This window comes from Oncorhynchus keta, chromosome 21, assembly GCF_023373465.1.
Source record: "Oncorhynchus keta strain PuntledgeMale-10-30-2019 chromosome 21, Oket_V2, whole genome shotgun sequence".
NCBI lineage: Eukaryota > Metazoa > Chordata > Actinopteri > Salmoniformes > Salmonidae > Oncorhynchus > Oncorhynchus keta.
This window is the reverse complement of record NC_068441.1, coordinates 41,654,966-41,677,930: the sequence shown is the minus strand read 5'-3', so window position 1 is coordinate 41,677,930 and position 22,965 is coordinate 41,654,966. Positions and strand designations below refer to the sequence as shown.

General features: G+C 44.4%; 1 protein-coding gene across 4 annotated transcripts in view; it reads right to left on the bottom strand.

Moving 5' to 3' along the window:
* LOC118400575 (vitamin D3 receptor B-like) overlaps positions 1–6,049 on the bottom strand; it is a 147,838-nt gene extending 141,789 nt beyond the window's left edge. The window contains exons 1-3 of one of the 4 annotated variants that reach the window (XM_052473944.1): positions 5,842–6,049; positions 5,499–5,556; positions 5,169–5,248 (exon numbers count right to left, since the gene is read on the bottom strand). In XM_052473944.1, the coding sequence (XP_052329904.1) occupies positions 5,169–5,232 (64 nt within the window). In that variant the 5' untranslated portion in view covers positions 5,233–5,248; positions 5,499–5,556; positions 5,842–6,049. Of the gene's footprint in view, positions 1–5,168; positions 5,249–5,498 lie in introns of all 4 variants that reach the window. The other 3 variants (XM_052473946.1, XM_052473943.1, XM_052473945.1) reach the window with 3 other exon arrangements.
* Between the last annotated feature and the right edge of the window lie 16,916 nt (positions 6,050–22,965).

The window sequence follows — 22,965 nt, the reverse complement described above, 5'->3', positions numbered from 1 at the left end:
ACAATGCAGTAATAACCAACGAGTAATCGAACCTAACAATTTCACAACAGCTACCTTATACACACACACAAGTGTAAAGGGATGACGAATATGTACATAAAGATATATGAATGAGTGATGGTACAGAACGGCATAGGTAAGATGCAGTAGATGCTATAGAGTACAGTATATACATATGAGATGAGTAATGTAGGGTATGTAAACATTATATTAAGTGGCATTGTTTAAAGTGGCTAGTGATACAGGTATTACATAAAGATGGCAAGATGCAGTAGGTGGTATAGAGTACAGTATATACATATGAGATGAGTTATGTAGGGTTTGTAAACATCATATTAAGTGGCATTGTTTAAAGTGGCGAGTGATACATTTTTTACATGTATGGCAGCAGCCACTCAATATTAGTGGTGGCTGTTTAACAGTCTGATGGCCATGAGATAGAAGCTTTTTTTCAGTCTCTCGGTCCCAGGGTTGATGCACCTGTACTGACCTCGCCTGCTGGATGATAGCGGGGTGAACAGGCAGTGGCTCGGGTGGTTGTTGTCCTTGATGATCTTTATGGCCTTCCTGTGACATCAGGTGGTGTAGGTGTCCTGGAGGGCAGGTAGTTTGCCCCCGGTGATGCGCTGTGCAGACCTCAATACCCTCTGGAGAGCCTTACGGTTGTGGGCGGAGCAGTTGCCGTACCAGGCGGTGATACAGCCCGACAGGATGCTCTCGATTGTGCATCTGTAGAAGTTTGTGAGTGTTTTTGGTGACAAGCCGAATTTCTAAGCCTAATGAGGTTGAAGAGGCGCTGCTGCGCCTTCTTCACCACGCTGTCTGTGTGGGTGGACCATTTCAGTTTGTCCGTGATGTGTACGTCGAGGAACTTAAAACTTTCTACCCTCTCCACTACTGTCCCGTCAATGTGGATAGGGGGGTGCTCCCTCTGCTGTTTCCTGAAGTCCACGATCATCTCCTTTGTTTTGTTGACGTTGAGTGTGAGGTTATTTTCCTGACACCACACTCCGAGGGCCCTCACCTCCTCCCTGTAGGCCGTCTCGTCATTGTTGGTAATCAAGCCTATCACTGTAGTGTCGTCTGCAAACTTGATGATTGAGTTGGAGGCGTGCAAGGCCACTCAGTCGTGGGTGAACAGGGAGTACAGGAGAGGGCTCAGAAAGCACCCTTGTGGGGCCCCAGTGTTGAGGATTAGCGGGGTGGAGATGTTGTTACCTACCCTCACCACCTGGGGGTGGCCCGTCAGGAAGTCCAGTACCCAGTTGCACAGGGCGGGTACTATGTTGTTAAATGCTGAGCTGTCGTCGATGTCAGGTAGGGTGGTGATATGGTCCTTGACTAGTCTCTCAAAGCACTTCATGATGACGGAAGTGAGTGCTACGGGGCGGTAGTCATTTAGCTCAGCTACCTTAGATTTCTTGGGAACAGGAACAATGGTGGCCCTCTTGAAGCATGTGGGAACAGCAGACTGGGCTAAGTATTGATTGAATATATCCGTAACCACACCAGCCAGCTGGTCTGCGCATGCTCTGAGAACGCGGCTGGGGATGCCGTCTGGGCCTGCAGCCTTGCGAGGGTTAACACGTTTAAATGTTTTCCTCACTTCGGCTGCAGTGAAGGAGAGTTCGCAGGTTTTGGTAGCGGGCCATGTCAGTGGCACTGTATTGTCCTCAAAGCGGGTAAAGAAGTTGTTTAGTCTGTCTGGGAGCAAGACATCCTGGTCTGCGACGGGGCTGGTTTTCTTTTTGTAATCCGGGATTGACTGTAGTCCCTGCCACATACCTCTTGTGTCTGAGCCGTTGAATTGCAACTCTACTTTGTCTCTAAACTGACGCTTAGCTTGTTTGATTGCCTTGCGGAGGGAATAGCTACAATGTTTGTATTCGGTCATGTTTCCGGTCACCTTGCCCTGGTTAAAAGCAATGGTCCGCGCTTTCAGTTTCGTATGAATGCTGCCATCAATCCACGGTTTCTAGTTGGGGAATATTTTAATAGTTGCTGTGGGTACGACATCGCCAATGCACTTGCTCATGAACTCGCTCACCGGACCAACGTTGAACAGACCTGAGAGCGGGAGCTTCCTGTTTTAGTTTCTGTCTATAGGCCTGATGCAAAGACAGTACAGTATGGTTTTGAAACTCTGTGACTGACTGACATGAGAAAGATGCTTGCTGGCACCCGAATACAAACAATACTCGGCTCACAAACGGATCCAGAAAATTGCCCATATCCGTTACTTGTTTTGCCCGACTAATCAGCACACCCCTCATTCAAACAGCCTAATTCATTCAAAGTGTCTATAACATGCCACTCTGTACATCCCACACTTGACATATACATAATACAAGCCTATATTGCATGTTACACCCTGATTAGACCAGCCACATCGCGTGCACGATCATTGCAAAATAAATGTACAGTATATGTTATTCCATCATTTCATCCAAACTGCTCACAGGCGTCTGCATAGCCAGGCGCTAAAATAAAACATTTATTATATTTGAGACGCTAGACGTGCTGCAAGTACTGCCTCTCCCATCTACTCATTGGTTTTCAGGATAATACTAACCCACGTGGGTGAGAGCTTATTCATAGAAAATTAACTAGAAACTAACTTAGTTGGTTTCCCCTTTAACTGTGGATTAATTGTCAGAGTAGAGACTTGAGGTCAAAATGATACAAAGATCCAACAACAAAAAGGCCCATTCATGACACACAGGTTAAGGTAAAATAACAACCCAATGTTCACCTCCCAGGACAAATGAGTTAGCAACAGCAAGCTAGCCACATGTCCATGAATGTTTAATGTGTGTTTCAACCTGTCCCCAAATGAATATAGTTGGTTCACAGTTGCTTTTGCTATTTTAACCTACGTGTCATGAATGCGTCTGGTGGGGACTGACAAAATCAACATGCACACGATACCGCACGCGCAGGCCCAGTTTGGTCAAGGTGTTACCCGCCATACACATCATAGAGATCTATCTCTAGGGGGTAACATATAACTTTAGCCAGCAGTAGGCCTACCCCTAACCCTACCCCATCATCAAGAAAACAAGGGGGTCATACTTTACATTACAGTGCTCTTAGGACTCGCTGTAATTACTAACAGTAAGTGTACACAGAGTACAGGGTAAATGCTATTGTCATGACTTATTGTTACAATGTACTCGCACTGTAAGTAGGATTATGGTATGGGTTTGGGGTAGGGCTAAGGTTTACATTAGGTATATTGTTGTAATACAGTAAAACAATGATTAGGCCTGATGCTCTTTACTATACTGTACTTGCAGAAATATTTACACAGGAATAAGAACATGGTTATGTAAAGTGTTAATACATGAGGATATTCTAATCTGGTTGAAGAGGTTTATTGGTCTAAACCTTTTCAATCATCTAGGCCTGAGTAAAGATCTATCAGAGTCAACATGAGAGAAATAACATATCAAAATCACAGAGAGCTCATGCACAAATACAGTACCCTGATATCGCTTCACTAATCTTAATAGCTCGGGGGAAATATCTAACTCACATTTTTGTTGGATTCATTAGTGCCAACGAAAGTGTGCTACCTACAATAACATGACCTGTTGGGTCAGTTGACTCAATTCCCTTAGAGAGAGGCAGTATTTTGAATTGTCATCATTTCTTATAGTGAACACTTATACGGCATCACTCGTCAACACTTTTGGCTACAAAGGCTGCGTAGAAGGAAAAGAAAGGACATTACCCACTTCTAAATGGAAACAGGAGACGTGTTCAGTAGGAGCAAATGGGACAAAACGTTTTGAAACAGAAAAGTTGCTGCATGTGAACGTGTCCAATAAGAGCAATGATTTGTTTTCAGTTTGAAATCGTTTTCCGACCTTGTGTCCTACTGTGACTAAAGACACAACTGTGACAGAAAAAAAAGAATGTGAGGTAAGGCTACTTACACGTCATCTATTTCCAGGATAGTTTTAGGCATATGGTGATACATTTGACAAGAAAAACAAATATAAGCCCTTACTGATTTTATTTAAACATCAGTGGCAGTCAGTGCTATTTAATATGTGTGAGGAAAACATTTTTGATTTATCAGCATGGCCTTATTTCTATTAAAGCATATTGAATGACTGTCCTTCATGTTCCATTCACCCAGCTCAATGTAGCATCAATAGGTTTAGTCTACTACATGATACTCAAATTTTCCCTATACCCATCATGAGGTTGCTACAACCTAGCCTACGAATTAAAGTTTATAAGGTAGGTGACAGATAGTGACACATTTAATATTGCCTCGAACACTCTTTCCTGCATCTAGCTGATCTAGGATGTCCAAACAATTGCAAATGAGAGTTTCTATTGGACAAATTCAGGTAGGTTTACCCGTTTCATTCCATTTTGCAATTGTCATCTCAGTCTCCAGACTTGAACCCCATTGAAAACCTGTGGTTTGAATTGAAGAAGGCAGTCCATAAGGGCAGACAAATGATATCAAGGATCTGGAAAGATTCTGTATGGATGAATGGTCTAAGATCCCTCCCAAAGTGTTCTCCAATTTCATAAAACATTTTAGAAAAAGGCTCAATGTTGTTATCCTCGCAAGCGGACGGTGGAAACAGGGACGGTAGAAACAGAGACGGTGGAAACAGGGAATCCAATCATTTTCACCCCTACCTTCTTAGGTTTTTTTTGTATTAATTGTTAAACAACACCTATTTTTCAGCACAATTGTATTAGTATAAAATAATATAGTTGTTTTCTCTTTTGGACCATACAATACAGTATTTTTTTGATCATCTCCATCGAGGGACTCAATCATTCTGGACCCCAGTGGATTTGATTTAACCTACGTATTGAACCCATTAAGAACATGGTAGACGTTAAATCAGAGGAAAAAGTTGCCAGTGTGAGACACGAGAGGCCCATTTTGAAGGTCTAGTAACAGAAGCCTAAAATGTAACTCATGTTATGTCAAATAGTAGTAGTCTGGCATATTTGGGGCAAGGGTGTCTGCAATACACTCCAGCTTTTAAAGTGCTTATCTAGCTACATTTTTTCAAAGCTATGACAGATAATAAATATTTTGGGAATCTGGAGCTGAGCTTAATTGCATGAATGGATAGATGTATTTCATGAATGTATATAAATGCATGGATTTAAATCAGATCAAAGTACCTTACCTGATATCTTGGCATGCCCTTGTTTGCAGATGGAGGATGAAGACTTGACAACTCTCTTAACCATTTATATATCTCTAATCCTGAAAAAGTAGAAATTGGCTTAATCAATTCAGACTTTGTTTCAGACAGTTTGGTTGCTTGAATAATACAATTTGTATCTCTGTAAAGAAAATGTAAGACAATAATTTGAGAAACATGCGTGCAATGGTTGGATTGTAAAGATTATTTTGGTACACTGACATCCTTTATTTTAACACTGCGTTCATTTTGAGCTCGAGCAGCAGAATAGTTGTAGCTTTCACATTCCTTCTCTGCATGCGAGTTTCATACCTGTGTACAACTTTTCCCAAGACCAAGTTGCCCTTAGTCCGTTTTTCGTCGTCAATATCTACAGAAAAAAAATCCTCTCCATGTTGAATTGCAGTAAATATGTTCGATACTGTGTAATAACTGTGTATTACAAAGACCCGTACGTGATCGACTCGAAATGTCAAAACTATCACGCCCAAACGAAGGCTCTAAATGCTGGCTCTAGAGCTGATACTGATCGTTAGCGTGTAGGGCTGGTTAACCCTAATTGCGCAATCAGTTTTAGTCGATGTATCAATTGTATTCAGACAGAACGCGACTGCTATGAACGAAAACGCCTAGTAATAATGGTTACGGTATTTACCTTTTTGTCATGCTCTACAAACGGCGAATTCTATAGAATAACTGTGAAATCCACTGTCTTGCCAGACCCTAAATAAATGGCCATTACTTTTTGTTATGCCCCGCCCCTGGACGTCCACAGTATATAATATGTTCCGTAAACCTCTCCAATAGCCAATCAAAGGTGCAATCTGCGTTAATCCCGTGTTTTGGTTGGTGGCATTTTACACCAACCCTGCCATGCTTGGTCGAGCCAAATGCTCGTAACGTGTGCGAGCTAGTCCCCTTCCCCCAAACACAGGGGTGTGTCATGACGTCAGAGGTAACGAAGAGGTAAACAACTTTGACCGCGTGAGCTTTAAAGCAACATTGTTTCACCGCAAGCACTGATCTGCTACAGCGCTACCTACTATAACGTTGTAACAATATGATAATATATGCACTGAAAAGGAAACGATATGATTATCTGCCACAAATATGTGCTATGCACTACTCTTTGTTATGTGGCCACATGTTTTGTGAGGTGGCAGCATTGTAATAAAGTATTGCGTTACAGGCTAGGAATTGAACATAGTAGTGTCGGGATGGATACATGACACCGATCATTTCATTGTCTCTGTGTTTGTATTATTATGTTCATCTTACTCAGCATTGTGCGCATGCAGAAGCGTGTGCGCATGAGAGCAAAAGGGGTGTGTCTGCAGTGTGCTGCGGATGTTGTGTCAGCTGCCTAAAGTAGCAGAAACATGCTTTGATGCCAAGATTGTTATGTAAATGGTTGAAACTATAGTTTACCTTGATATTCTCTCCCTCTCATTTCGGACAAACCAGGATACCCACGGAAGGAGGGTAAGGACTCAAATCCGACGTTACATCCTGCAATTTATATTTTTAGTTGGTTTCGGTTCGGTTGACTTGCATCGTCATGATTGATTGTAGAGTTTATTGATTTATTGTGTCAGTGACATACACGTTGTGTGTGTGACAGGATTGGGGGAGGCGGTTCGGTTGAAGATCTGGGGTGTGTCGACTGTGTAAACACAGCAAATGCGACATAAAAGAAACGAGAGAGGGGCCCCATTGGCCCATACATACCCTTCGAATCTAAACTCCCTAATCCCTACAAAATCAACGGAATTAAAGGCAGGGCACGGAATAGGTGCTACTAGAAGGTATGATTTGTTAAGGAATAGGCTACATATTCAAGGAATGTTGGGAATAGTGTCTTTCAATGAAATGTTATTACATTTAAATGCCAGGTCAATGTAACAATACAGTAATACATTGAAGCGTTCATGGCCTACTCAAACTGGTTAATATTTTTATTCTGGGGTCTATTTTGATGACATATTCACCTAATCAAATAAGATAGTGTCTTCATATTGTGTGTTTATTAATGCACCATGTACTCCAAAGAGGACCAAATGCAGCAGTATCTTCTTTCAAATATACTTGTGCCATATTGTGTTTCTCCAACACCCATCAAGTATATTGCAGCCTCATCACCTTCCCACTTATCTCAGGAACGATCCAAACATCAGCACAAGGTCCGTGCTATCCTAGGGCCATTACTACTCCATTTAAGTTGTAATGTAAAATGATTAAGGTAAGGGTTAGGGTTAGGTATGGGTTTTGGTTAAGGTAAAGGGTTAAGGTTTGGGTAAGGGTTTAAGGGCAGGCACGTCCCAAGCACCCCAGATAGCATTGATCATCAGCACAATGCTGGGGGCTCTATGTCCCCCCTGCTGCTTCGGCACCACTGACTGAAGGTTTCACTTGCATCTGGAACCTGGGCCATTTTCTGCAACATAACAAATTCCATTAGATTCCACAATCTCAGCCCGACATCTGTGTGGTTTAAAGTGAAGGGACATCATGTCAATTCAAATTATAAAATGGAATCACTTCATCCATAGATATAATTGACCGTATGCGACGTGCTAGGCCTACAAGTAGGCAACATGTTTAGAATGATCCATTAATTCATTCTTTTTAATCTCATCCTAAACTTTAGAAATACTGGATCTGACATTGACTATGAGTGTTGAAGTTTAGAAGCCTTGGAAAGTGTGTAGTGGAGAGTTGATCCTTGTCCTGAAGCTTGGTTTGCCTTCAAACTGGCACCAGCTCAGGATCAAGCGTTTCTATTAATGGGGATTTATTTGGCTCCATGACACCTCAGTCAGACATATTTTCTGGCACAGCCATTTTGTGTCCTCAAATACCCAGTAGCCAGGTTGGCAGTTAAGCAGGTTGGCAGGGAGTAACCTAACGTGGCATTGAGTGACGAAATAAGCTCGAGTGGGCCAGAGTTGAGTGGGTGGGGCTAATGCTGGGACAGATGTGAATGGAAATATAAATTGTGTCTGTTTCTGGAAATCACTTCCAGATCACTTCAAACTTCTACGAGAGTTAGATACATTTTTCACAGAAAGTGGGGAAAAAAACTGGCTTTAAAGAATGGCAAGCATATGTGCCACTGTGAACCATTTAAAATCATGCTGTTTTGTTTTCTTTTGCCCCAAAATTGTGTAATAATCTGAAAAATTCACTGCAATTAGATGTGCTGGTGCCACTTAGGCAGTTTAAATGATTGATTGTGTATGTAGTTGAATGTGATTGCTTTTATTAAATGTTTTTAATTTTTTATTGTGCTCAATTTGATTGTTTTATACACATGTATGTTTTAATATTATGTTTTTATTGTCATGTGTACAGTGCTCTCTTGAAAAAAATATTTTAATTTCAAAGTGACTCCCTGTTTAAATTAAGGTTAAATCAAAATATTTTAAATCCCATCTAGGGTACCATCAATTTAATTTCAAAGTCATTTTAATCTAGGGTCTGACTCTGGGAATTACTACAAAAGCATTATGGTGTTATGCATCTTATGTTTCCATGGGTCCGCGTTTTAATTGTATCTGTCCCTATTCAAATAAATTAGTATGAAAATATATAGCTCTGTATGTTGAGTCTTATCAATAAGTTTATCGATCATACAAATTGGGATGCTACAGTACAATCTCTGTCTTGCATTGAACATTATCAAAACCTCAGGAGAGGGGAATGATATTACATTAATGAACTGTATGAATCAACGATCGGTATACCCATATAAGCACCAATATGTAGACATGCATTGTTCTGCGAAAACATGACCACATGACACATTTACTAAGGTTCGGTATCTCTCTAAGGTAATATCATTATGATATATGGATATATCTGTCTTTTCAGGGAAAACATCCTTAAAGGGATTATCCGGTACTTTTGCATACATTTTAGCCAGTAGTTCAGAAAATAGCGGCTCACAAGCCAAAATTGGTACTTCCTCACATATGTGTCGATATGTGCACCACATCATTGCGCTCGCTATCGTTATGCTGTTTGTGCATCTTGCTAGCTGTCACTCAGATAGCTCATTATATAGAACAAGAATTGCTAGGGGGCTGGCCCACGTGGGGAAAAATGCAAGGAAAATGGCAGTTTCCAGAAAAACAATCGCTTTCAAACTAGGGATTATGTGGCTAATTGGGGTAAAACAGTAATTCTGCTAATACATTATGCATGTATGAACTACACATTGATTATGAATGGACATTTTAAATAACTCCACTATTCAAATAGTATCATACATTTTTGTTGGATATCTGGATATATTTTTTTTAAACGTACGTTTTAACCTGAGGACTGCTGCACACCGGAGAGAGGCTGGCGCTCTATTGCTGCAGTTGTGGAGGGGCCTGTGTGATCAGATGGGATCGATCAGGGGTAGAGGGAGAGAAACTTGACTAGAGCCAAGACTAGCTAACCTGTCGCAGCCACAATGTTATTTATAATCCCATATAACAGTGCCTGTTTTGACTGGAGTAGCCTAGAGAAGCTAGCTAGGCTAATTGAGGCAACATGCTGCGCTTTCTCCCCAACCCCATTTAGATACAACATCAGCCTGCCTGTTGGTTGCTTGTTGTAGCCTACTCCTTCTCATTTCGCTAACTTTTAATTATCTAACTTTATTCCATCTTGCATTGCATTAGTGATCTCTCACTCCACTTGCTAGACATTGAGCCTGTTTGCCGCTTTGTTTGGCCAACATAAACAACAAGCTACACACATGAGAGCTACCAGTCAGCTACCGGCCTTTTTATGGGACGCACGTTATAAACACTACATAGAAAAGTTTGTTGTTTTATTAAATTAATACTTTGTAAGGTCACGGTAAATCCTTGTATGTAAAAATGTCACATTTTCATTTAATTTAGAAAAAAGCCATTAGTGTTCAAATATATTTTTTAATTCTCACTGAATTTAGATACTAACGTCTGTTGGGATATTGAATATTCAAATACCGTGCACATCACTAACATTGACACATCCAGCCCAAAGCAGGAGGTTTAAAAATAACTAAGTAGTCTCCAAAGTTCCAAAACATGTCGTTAAAACGTGACATTGTATCATCACATGTTTTCTATGTTCAAAACAGAATGGTAAACACATATAGACTTTGGAGAAAAGGCATAATCGTCCCTATAAACATCAAAGTCCTTAACACAGCCACAATATAATGCCACCTTTATTGTGTTGCATGTCTTTAGTGAACTTAGGAGTGAAGACACTTCAGTCGCAGATGGAGATAGGAAAGATTTATCTATAGCCTAAGAATATGTTCTTCAAATCCTTACAATGTACTTGAACTTGAGTTTCTAGTGAAACAAAAGATACCTATATTTTCTCATGACCTGCCACCTTCTTTTCCTCACTGTGGTAATATGTGATTTTTGCTGAAATGTAGCTGTTGAATTAATAATGATTATAATTATGATACGATCAGTAGACCTATCCATTTCCATATTAGCAAAATGGACCAGAGGGGTATCCTACATACCTGGTTTGAGGAGTTAGCGAGGTAACTTTGGTCAACTCTGAGTTCAGCTCAGGATAACCAGTACCATGAATGTGGCTCACCCTTTAGCCTGGTAAATTTATGTCAACGAATGCTTAAGAAGTAATCCACTGGGCACAGACGTCAGTTCAACATCTAGTTCCGATTTATATTTTGTTGAGTTGTCAACCAACTTGAATTCAATGTGAAATCGTTGGATTAATGTTAAAAGTTGGGTAAAAAAAAAAGACAAAAAGGATAAGTTGATGACTTTTTGCAAATCCAATCAGTTGCCTACGTTGACTCAACGTTAGTTTTTGCCCCGTGGGAACCTGCTCCGGGACAGGCTAACTCGTTGCTAACTCCATTTGTCCTGAATGAAGAGTCTGAGCCGTGAGTTGAGGGCCAATTCAAACAGATTCCCTCCCTCTAGCAAAGATTGCATTATCATCCCCTTCATTTGAGGAAGATGACCGATTAAATATTTTATTAATATTTTTTGTTGTTGTTGTGTGTAACAAAAACAGTCATTTTTAAATACCTATCACATACATTTAGTAATAACATGATGCACAGTAAAAAAAATTGTAAGACATTATCATAGGAGTGTGGAAAAAGTGCTGTGTATATTGATAAGCCCACCAAAACACATCAAATACGGCCTTAACGATAGGGCGTAATGTGCGGCACATCAACAAGCCTATTTCACGTCATAGTCTGCTGAATTTGCAAGATAACTTGTATTTCATGTTTATTTTGGCAAAAATGAAAATGTGGCACTGACTTGCCAATGGATTGATGTTTCAACATTGCCTCAATGAAGAATTCGGCCTTCGACTAGCCACATGCACGTGCAGTTGCAAACCTGCTAGATTTAGCAGCATGTGGACAAGCAATATCAACCATGGTAGTACGAATGAAGTCTGAGCTGGAATGTGAAGCTAGCTAATTTCAGAAAAGCCCGGGTACATCTAGCTATGTACTACCCCTCAGTATTTGCAGACTGTACGTCGGATTCAGTCTTTTACGATGATAACGTCATACTGTGCGAAGTTACCAAATTAAAATCTTGATATCAACCTGGACAGATTGTACGATTTGCTTGTTCTATCGTCACATTCTGCGATTGAGTTGAGAAGCTACGTCAACTACAGTGTATTTGATCTGCGCATGTGCCCGCAGCTCAGGCCTCTCTTTATACTCATGCACGAGTGAAGTGAGTTCGAAAAAACTGAAAGTATGCAAAGTTTTCACATACACACTTTATATGTCTGAACTCAAAATCAAATAGGCTACCCCAAAATAACATGGTCTCTGTGGTAGAATGTTTATTTTGATTGGCAATGTTGTGCATATATCAAAATCCCATCAGGTAACCAGATTTCAGATGTCAGGGAAATCATTGTTCTTGCAAGGCATGTAGACATTTAAATCAAACTCATATTATTCTGACGACTAAACAATAACCATATTATAACAAAATGGTGACTGTCTTAACAATGGAACACTCGTAGGTGTTTGGTGTCACATGCAATTATGTCAGTCTTATTAAGAATGCAGAACTGGAAGTGTACAAGCTTGACATTTACAACAGAATAGATGAACTAACATGACACTTTCACCCGCGGTTTTCACAACAGAGCTAACCTAAGGGCACGCCTCCAACAAGCCACACCTCCAGATCCTCTAATAGGCTGCTGCCACTACATAGCCCCCTCCTGAGGGGTCAGTTGTCACCGACAACCCCAAAATCCTTCACAAAGTCCTGAAACCTGGACGGGGGAAATCGGTGGCTTGATTTTTTTATTTATTTTTATTTCACCTTTATTTAACCAGGTAGGCTAGTTGAGAACAAGTTCTCATTTGCAACTGCGACCTGGCCAAGATAAAGCATAGCAGTGTGAACAGACAACACAGAGTTACACATGGAGTAAACAATTAACAAGTCAATAACACAGTAGAAAAAAAGGGGAGTCTATATACAATGTGTGCAAAAGGCATGAGGAGGTAGGCGAATAATTACAATTTTGCAGATTAACACTGGAGTGATAAATGATCAGATGATCATGTACAGGTAGAGATATTGGTGTGTAAAAGAGCAGAAAAGTAAATAAATAAAAACAGTATGGGGATGAGGTAGGTGAAAATGGGTGGGCTATTTACCAATAGACTATGTACAGCTGCAGCGATCGGTTAGCTGCTCAGATAGCTGATGTTTGAAGTTGGTGAGGGAGATAAAAGTCTCCAACTTCAGCGATTTTTGCCATTCGTTCCAGTCACAGGCAGCAGAGTACTGGAACGAAAGGCGGCCAAATGAGGTGTTGGCTTTAGGGATGATCAGTGAGATACACCTGCTGGAGCACGTGCTACGGATGGGTGTTGCCATCATGACCAGTGAACTGAGATAAGGCGGAGCTTTACCTAGCATGGACTTGTAGATGACATGGAGCCAGTGGGTCGGGCGACGAATATGTAGCGAGGGCCAGCCGACTAGAGCATACAAGTCGCAGTGGTGGGTGGTATAAGGTGCTTTAGTGACAAAACGCATGGCACTGTGATAAACTGCATCCAGTTTGCTGAGTAGAGTGTTGGAAGCAATTTTGTAGATGACATCGCCAAAGTCGAGGATCGGTAGGATAGTCAGTTTTACTAGAGTAAGCTTGGCGGCGTGAGTGAAGGAGGCTTTGTTGCGGAATAGAAAGCCGACTCTTGATTTGATTTTCGATTGGAGATGTTTGATATGAATCTGGAAGGAGAGTTTGCAGTCTAGCCAGACACCTAGGTACTTATAGATGTCCACATATTCAAGGTCGGAACCATCCAGGGTGGTGATGCTAGTCGGGCATGCGGGTGCAGGCAGCGATCGGTTGAAAAGCATGCATTTGGTTTTACTAGCGTTTAAGAGCAGTTGGAGGCCACGGAAGGAGTGTTGTATGGCATTGAAGCTCGTTTGGAGGTTAGATAGCACAGTGTCCAATGACGGGCTAAAGTATATAGAATGGTGTCGTCTGCGTAGAGGTGGATCAGGGAATCGCCCGCAGCAAGAGCAACATCATTGATATATACAGAGAAAAGAGTCGGCCCGAGAATTGAACCCTGTGGCACCCCCATAGAGACTGCCAGAGGACCGGACAGCATGCCCTCCGATTTGACACACTGAACTCTGTCTGCAAAGTAATTGGTGAACCAGGCAAGGCAGTCATCTGAAAAAAAGGCGAGGCTACTGAGTCTACCGATAAGAATATGGTGATTGACAGAGTCAAAAGCCTTGGCAAGGTCGATGAAGACGGCTGCACAGTACTGTCTTTTATCGATGGCGGTTATGATATCGTTTAGTACCTTGACTGTGGCTGAGGTGCACCCGTGACCGGCTCGGAAACCAGATTGCACAGCGGAGAAGGTACGGTGGAATTCGAGATGGTCAGTGACCTGTTTGTTGACTTGGCTTTCGAAGACCTTAGATAGGCAGGGCAGGATGGATATAGGTCTGTAACAGTTTGGGTCCAGGGTGTCTCCCCCTTTGAAGAGGGGGATGACTGCGGCAGCTTTCCAATCCTTGGGGATCTCAGACGATATGAAAGAGAGGTTGAACAGGCTGGTAATAGGGGTTGCGACAACGGCGGCGGATAGTTTCAGAAATAGAGGGTCCAGATTGTCAAGCCCAGCTGATTTGTACGGGTCCAGGTTTGCAGCTCTTTCAGAACATCTGCTATCTGGATTTGGGTAAAGGAGAACCTGGAGAGGCTTGGGCGAGGAGCTGCGCGGGGGGCGGAGCTGTTGGCCGAGGTTGGAGTAGCCAGGCGGAAGGCATGGCCAGCCGGTGAGAAATGCTTGTTGATGTTTTCGATAATCATGGATTTATCGGTGGTGACCGTGTTACTTAGCTTCAGTGCAGTGGGCAGCTGTGAGGTGGTGCTCTTGTTCTCCATGGACTTCACAGTGTCCCAGAACTTTTTGGAGTTGGAGCTACAGGATGCAAACTTCTGCCTGAAGAAGCTGGCCTTAGCTTTCCTGACTGACTGCGTGTATTGGTTCCTGACTTCCCTGAACAGTTGCATATCGCGGGGACTATTCGATGCTATTGCAGTCCGCCACAGGATGTTTTTGTGCTGGTCGAGGGCAGTCAGGTCTGGAGTGAACCAAGGGCTGTATCTGTTCTTAGTTCTGCATTTTATGAACGGAGCATGCTTATCTAAAATGGTGAGGAAGTTACTTTTAAAGAATGACCAGGCATCCTCAACTGACGGGATGGGGTCAATGTCCTTCCAGGATACCCGGGCCAGGTCGATTAGAAAGGCCTGCTCACAGAAGTGTTTTAGGGAGCGTTTGACAGTAATGAGGCGTGGTCGTTTGACTGCGGCTCCGTAGCAGATACAGGCAATGAGGCAGTGATTGCTGAGATCCTGGTTGAAGACAGCGGAGGTGTATTTGGAGGGCCAGTTGGTCAGGATGACGTCTATGAGGGTGCCCTTGTTTACAGAGTTAGGGTTGTACCTGGTGGGTTCCTTGATGATTTGTGTGAGATTGAGGGCATCTAGCTTAGATTGTAGGACTGCCGGGGTGTTAAGCATATCCCAGTTTAGGTCACCTAACAGAACAAACTCTGAAGCTAAATGGGGGGCGATCAATTCACAAATGGTGTCCAGGGCACAGCTGGGAGCTGAGGGGGGTCGGTAGCAGGCGGCAACAGTGAGACTTATTTCTGGAGAGAGTCATTTTCAAAATTAGTACTTCGAACTGTTTGGGTATGGACCTGGAAAGTATGACATTACTTTGCAGGCTATCTCTGCAGTAGACTGCAACTCCTCCCCGTTTGGCAGTTCTATCTTGACGGAAGATGTTATAGTTGGGTATGGAAATCTCTGAATTTTTGGTGGCCTTCCTGAGCCAGGATTCAGACACGGCAAGGACATCAGGGTTAGCAGAGTGTTCTAAAGCAGTGAGTAAAACAAACTTAGGGAGGAGGCTTCTGATGTTGACATGCATGAAACCAAGGCTTTTTCGATTACAGAAGTCAACAAATGAGGGTGCCTGGGGACATGCAGGGCCTGGGTTTACCTCCACATCACCCGCGGAACAGAGAAGGAGTAGTATGAGGGTGCGGCTAAAGGCTATCAAAACTGGTCGCCTAGAGCGTTGGGGACAGAGAATAAGAGGAGCAGGTTTCTGGGCATGGTAGAATATATTCAGGGCATAATGCGCAGACAGGGGTATGATGGGGTGCGGGTACAGCGGAGGTAAGCCCAGGCACTGGGTGATGATGAGAGAGGTTGTATCTCTGGACATGCTGGTTGTAATGGGTGAGGTCACCGCATGTGTGGGAGGTGGGACAAAGGAGGTATCAGGGGTATGAAGAGTGGAACTAGGGGCTCCATTGTGAACTAAAACAATGATAACTAACCTGAACAACAGTATACAAGGCATATTGACTTTTGAGAGAGACATACAGCGAGGCATACAGTAATCACAGGTGTTGAATTGGGAAAGCTAGCTAAAACAGTAGGTGAGACAACAGCAGCTAATCAGCTAGCACAACAACAGCAGGTAAAATGGCGTTGACTAGGCAACGCGCCGACAGATAAAACAAACAAGCAGAATGGAGTACCGTGATTAATGGACAGTCCAGCGTGCATCAGTTATGTAGCCAAGTGATCAGTGTCCAGGGGGCAGCGGTGGATGGGGCAGGGAAGCTGGACTGGCGAGTGTTATCCAGGTTTAAAAAAACGAACAATGACTAAATAGCTTGTAGCTAGTTAGCTGGTTAGCTTCTGGAGGTTCTTGAGTGTGTTCTAAAAATTAAAAATAATAGCGATTCCGTATCACATTGGGTGAGGCAGGTTTCCGGAAGGTATAAACAAATTAAAAATCGAAAAGAGATAGAAAGTAAATATGGGTCCAGTGAGTGTTTGGGATGCGGCGATTCAGACGGTTTGCAGGCCTGTGCTAACAAGCTAACAGTTAGTAGGCCGGGGCTGAACAAGGTAGCAGTTAGCGGACCGGGGCTAAACAAGCTAGCAGTTAGCAGGCCGAATTTGCAAGCAAGGAGATAGCAAGGGCTAGAGAGTTAGCCCTTGGGGGACGTCGCGATGGGGTGAGTCTGTTTATTCCTCTTCATGCGGTGACATCGATAGACCTGTCGTGGGCCCGGGTATTGTAGCCCAGGAGTATGCTTCGGTGGTAGCACAGGGGCTCTGGCCGGGCTAGCTTCAAGCTAAGTGGGTGGAAACGCTAGCCAGGAGTAATCATCCGGGGTTGCGGTTTAGCTAGATAGCTAGTTGTGAAGATCCAGCTGAAAAATGTTCCGCTTGCGGTGGGAATCCGGGGATAAAAAATAAATAGGTCCGTTATGCTCTGGTTAGAGTCGCGTTGTTCGAACTGGCGAGAGCTTTCCGAGCTAAGGTTAGCTGATGACCGGTTAGCTGAAGACCGCTAGCATAGCTGGTAGTTTGCTGGCTAGCTTCAGTTGAGGGGTTCCGGTTCCGAAGTAAATATAAATACTTTAGGAAAAATAGCTACATTGGGTGAGGCGGGTTGCAGGAGAGTATTTGGAAGCTTAGGTTTAGCAAAATGTTTTTAAAGATATGCAAAGAAAAATATGTAAAAACGAGAAAAAAAAACGATATATACAAGGGACACGACACGACGACTTACTGCTACGCCATCTTGGAACCAGTATTGCTGTGAAGGGGTGCAATCCTGACCTTGAGATGTGAGCCTGCATCAGTGGTGCCCTGGTGGCATTGTCCGATGGTCCAGGGCTGTGAGGAGGAGTAACCACCACATCATCCTTGCTTTCCACTTCACAAGGTATACGAGGCGCCAGCTGATCTTGATGGAGGACCAAAACTCGTCCACGAATCCGAAGCTGGATGCGGTACATCACGTCAGAAAGTCGTTCAATAACCATTCATGGGCCTTCCCAGTGACTCGTTAGTTTCGGCCTCAGACCATGCTTGCACCGGACACTGTACACCCACACTTCTTGGCCAGGCTGGAAAGGCTGACCTTGACAGCGGGTGTAATGTGCCCTCTTCTTTACCCCTGCTTCCATCAAGCGATGCCGTGCAAAGTCGTGGGCTGTGTCCAGGTGTTGCTGAAAGTGGTGGAGGTACTCCAAGCCTGCGGCTCCAGGAACCTCGGGCTCTGGAGGTCTTCCAAAGGACAAGTCCACTGGAGTGCATAGTTCTCTGCCAAATATCAGTGCTGCTGGGGTGCAGACTGTGAACTCCTGCACTGCTGACCGATAGGCCCACAAGCCCAATGGCAGATGTCAGTCCCAGTCCTTCTGGTGGTTAGAGGTGAGAGTGGCCAGCTGTATCATCAAAGTCTGACTAAACAATTCGATGAGCCTATTGCTTTGGGGGATGCAGGGGGTGGTCCTTTTATTGCACGCACCCAGCTTCTCACAGACTTTGTTGAACACCTTAGCATCAACATTTCTCCCCTGATCACTCTGGAGTTCTTCCACCAGCTTGTTGGCATTGGCTGTGGTACCCTGGTGGTCTGCCCCCACCAACCCATGGACAGCTCGTTCCATGGGCACACATGGAACGAGGCACCAGCCGCTGCCACCGAGTTTTGTGTTGGTTCCCTCCATCTTCAAAACAGCACCCCATTGTGAATGGAAAGGTTGTCCCACTGGGAGTAGTAGGCCTTGGCTTTGGGGCACAGGGGTGAGACTCTGTTTCAGGCAGGTTGCTGGCCGGTCTCCAACCAGTACCGAACAGTTTCCAACGTCGGGTCACCTCCTGCTACCTCTTCAAGTCTTTGTCACTCCGGTGCTGAGATCCTGTCTGCCGCCACTGTGGACAGGAGACTCTCCTTTTGTTCCAAGCGTGGGCAGTGCTTGCAGTCTTCCTCTTCTCATGGCCGGCTCCACAACGCATCAGCATTTGTGTGGAGACGACAAGCCAGGGTCAGAAATTCTGGAGTGCATCGACCACAGCCAACAACTCTCGCCAGGTGATACAGTAGTTGCGCTCGGCACGGTTGTGGCTCTGACTGTAAAAGGCCACCACCCGTAATAAGAAACTAGTAGAACCTTCTCTACTTAGAGAGGTCCTTGGGGGTTGGCCAGTGCCCCGACAACATAGTCTTTGAACTTGACCGCCCACTGCAGTAGGTGACACTTCTTGAGGTGGAGCTTGAGTCCTGCCTGCCAAATAGCAAGTAGAACCTTCACCAGAGATCGATGGAAGTCTACTGCATGAACAAGGAGGTTGTCCAGGTAGACCACACACTTGTTGCGGGGGATTGTAGCCAGCAGTTGCTCCATAAGACGTTCTAAGGTTGGCAGATGGCATCATGGTGAACTGCCAAAGTCCTTGTCCAATCGAAAAGGTGGTGTTCGGCCTGGCTTCAGGGGCAAGCTCCAATTGCCAATAACTACTGCGGAGGTCGAGGGAACTGAATCACCTTGCCCCACATAGGTCAGCTGTCTGTAGTCCGCCAAGAAGCGCCATGAGCTGTCCTTCTTCTTGACAATGACTACGAAGGGCTGTTGGATGGCTCGATTAACCCTGTCTTCGCCACCTTAACCCTGTCTTCGCCACTCTGTCAATTAGATTAGAATTGTGAAGTAAGTACAATGTTGTTGATCCATCCTCAGTTTTCTCCTATCACAGCCATTCATCTTGGTAACTGTTTTAAAGTCACCATTGGCCTCATTGTGAAATCCCTGAGCAATTTCCTTTCTCTCCGGCAACCAAGTTAGGAAGGACGCCTGTATCTTTGTATTGATACACCATCCAAAGTGCAATTCATAACTTCACAAATGGGTATTCAATGTTTGCTTTTCATATTTTTCCTTTCTACGAATAAGTGACCTTCCTGCATTGGAAAACCTCCCTAATCTTTGTGATTGAATCTTTTTTTTTATTTCAAATCAAATCAAATCAAATGTTATTTGTCACATACACATGGTTAGCAGATGTTAATGCGAGTGTAGCGAAATGCTTGTGCTTCTAGTTCCGACAATGCAGTGATAACCAACAAGTAATCTAACTAACGATTCCAAAACTACTGTCTTATACACAGTGTAAGGGGATAAAGAATATGTACATAAGGATATATGAATGAGTGATGGTACAGAGCAGCATACAGTAGATGGTATCGAGTACAGTATATACATATGAGATGAGTATGTAGACAAAGTAAACAAAGTGGCATAGTTAAAGTGGCTAGTGATACATGTATTACATAAGGATGCAGTCGATGATGTAGAGTACAGTATATACGTATGCATATGAGATGAATAATGTAGGGTAAGTAACATTATATAAGGTAGCATTGTTTAAAGTGGCTAGTGATATATTTACATAATTTCCCATCAATTCCCATTATTAAAGTGGCTGGAGTTGGGTCAGTGTCAATGACAGTGTGTTGGCAGCAGCCACTCAATGTTAGTGGTGGCTGTTTAACAGTCTGATGGCCTTGAGATAGAAGCTGTTTTTCAGTCTCTCGGTCCCAGCTTTGATGCACCTGTACTGACCTCGCCTTCTGGATGATAGCGGGGTGAACAGGCAGTGGTTCGGGTGGTTGATGTCCTTGATGATCTTTATGGCCTTCCTGTAACATCGGGTGGTGTAGGTGTCCTGGAGGGCAGGTAGTTTGCCCCCGGTGATGCGTTGTGCAGACCTCACTACCCTCTGGAGAGCCTTACGGTTGAGGGCGGAGCAGTTGCCGTACCAGGCGGTGATACAGCCCACCAGGATGCTCTCGATTGTGCATCTGTAGAAGTTTGTGAGTGCTTTTGGTGACAAGCCGAATTTCTTCAGCCTCCTGAGGTTGAAGAGGCGCTGCTGCGCCTTCTTCACGACGCTGTCAGTGTGAGTGGAACAATTCAGTTTGTCTGTGATGTGTATGCCGAGGAACTTAAAACTTGCTACCCTCTCCACTACTGTTCCATCGATGTGGATAGGGGGTGTTCCCTCTGCTGTTTCCTGAAGTCCACAATCATCTCCTTAGTTTTGTTGACGTTGAGTGTGAGGTTATTTTCCTGACACCACACTCCGAGGGCCCTCACCTCCTCCCTGTAGGCCGTCTCGTCGTTGTTGGTAATCAAGCCTACCACTGTTGTGTCGTCCGCAAACTTGATGATTGAGTTGGAGCGTGCGTGGCCACGCAGTCGTGGGTGAACAGGGAGTACAGGAGAGGGCTCAGAACGCACCCTTGTGGGGCCCCCGTGTTGAGGATCAGCGGGGAGGAGATGTTGTTGCCTACCCTCACCACCTGGGGGCGGCCCGTCAGGAACTCCAGTACCCAGTTGCACAGGGCGGGGTCGAGACCCAGGGTCTCGAGCTTGATGACGAGCTTGGAGGGTACTATGGTGTTGAATGCCGAGCTGTAGTCGATGAACAGCATTCTCACATAGGTATTCCTCTTGTCCAGATGGGTTAGGGCAGTGTGCAGTGTGGTTGAGATTGCATCGTCTGTGGACCTATTTGGGCGGTAAGCAAATTGGAGTGGGTCTAGGGTGTCAGGTAGGGTGGAGGTGATATGGTCCTTGACTAGTCTCTCAAAGCACTTCATGATGACGGAAGTGAGTGCTACGGGGCGGTAGTCGTTTAGCTCACTTTCTTGGGAACAGGAACAATGGTGGACCTCTTGAAGCATGTGGGAACAGCAGACTGGTATAGGGATTGATTGAATATGTCCGTAAACACACCGGCCAGCTGGTCTGCGCATGCTCTGAGGGCGCGGCTGGGGATGCCGTCTGGGCCTGCAGCCTTGCGAGGGTTAACACGTTTAAATGACTTACTCACCTCAGCTGCAGTGGAGGAGAGACCGCATGTTTTCGTTGCAGGCCGTGTCAGTGGCACTGTATTGTCCTCAAAGCGGGCAAAAAAGTTATTTAGTCTGCCTGGGAGCAAGACATCCTGGTCCGTGACTGGGCTGGGTTTCTTCTTGTAGTCCGTGATTGACTGTAGACCCTGCCACATGCCTCTTGTGCCTGAGCCATTGAATTGAGATTCCACTTTGTCTCTGTACTGACGCTTAGCTTATTTAATAGCCTTGCGGAGGGATTAGCTGCACTGTTTGTATTCGGTCATGTTGCCAGACACCTTGCCCTGATTAAAAGCAGTGGTTCGCGCTTTCAGTTTCACGCGAATGCTGCCATCAATCCACAGTTTCTGGTTAGGGAATGTTTTTATCGTTGCTATGGGAACGACATATTCGACGCACGTTCTAATGAACTCGCACACCGAATCAGCGTATTCGTCAATATTTTTATCTGACGCAATACGAAACATGTCCCAGTCCACGTGATGGAAGCAGTCTTGGAGTGTGGAGTCAGCTTGGTCTGACCAGCGTTGGACAGACCTCAGCGTGGGAGCCTCTTGTTTGAGTTTCTGCCTGTAGGCAGGGATCAGCAAAATGGAGTCGTGGTCAGCTTTTCCGAAAGGGGGGCGGGGCAGGGCCTTATATGCGTCGCGGAAGTTAGAGTAACAATGATCCAAGGTTTTACCACCCCTGGTTGCGCAATCGATATGCTGATAAAATTTAGGGAGTCTTGTTTTCAGATTAGCTTTGTTAAAATCCCCAGCTACAATGAATGCAGCCTCCGGATAAATGGTTTCCAGTTTGCAAAGAGTTAAATAAAGTTCGTTCAGAGCCATCGATGTGTCTGCTTGGGGGGGGGATATATACGGCTGTGATTATAATCGAAGACAATTCACTTGGAAGATAATGCGGTCTACATTTGATTGTGAGGAATTCTAAATCAGGTGAACAGAAGGATTTGAGTTCCTGTATGTTTCCTTCATCACACCATGTCTCATTAGTCATGAGGCATACGCCCCCGCCACTCTTCTTACCAGAAAGATGTTTGTTTCATCGGCGCGATGCGTGGAGAAACCCGTTGGCTGCACCGCATCGGATAGCGTCTTCCCAGTGAGCCATGTTTCCGTGAAGCAGAGAACGTTGCAGTCTCTGATGTCCCTCTGGAATGCCACCCTTGCTCGGATTTCGTCAACCTAGTTGTCAAGAGACTGGACATTGGCAAGAAGAATGCTGGGGAGTGGTGCGCGATGTGCCATTGTTCGGAGTCTGACCAGAAGACCGCCTCGTTTCCCTCTTTTTCGGAGTCGTTTTCTTGGGTCGCTGCATGCGATCCATTCCGTTGTCCTGTTTGTAAGGCAGAACACAGGATCCTCGTCGCGGAAAACATATTCGTGGTCGTACTGATGGTGAGTTGACGCTGATCTTATATTCAGTAGTTCTTCTCGACTGTATGTAATGAAACCTAAGATGACCTGGGGTACT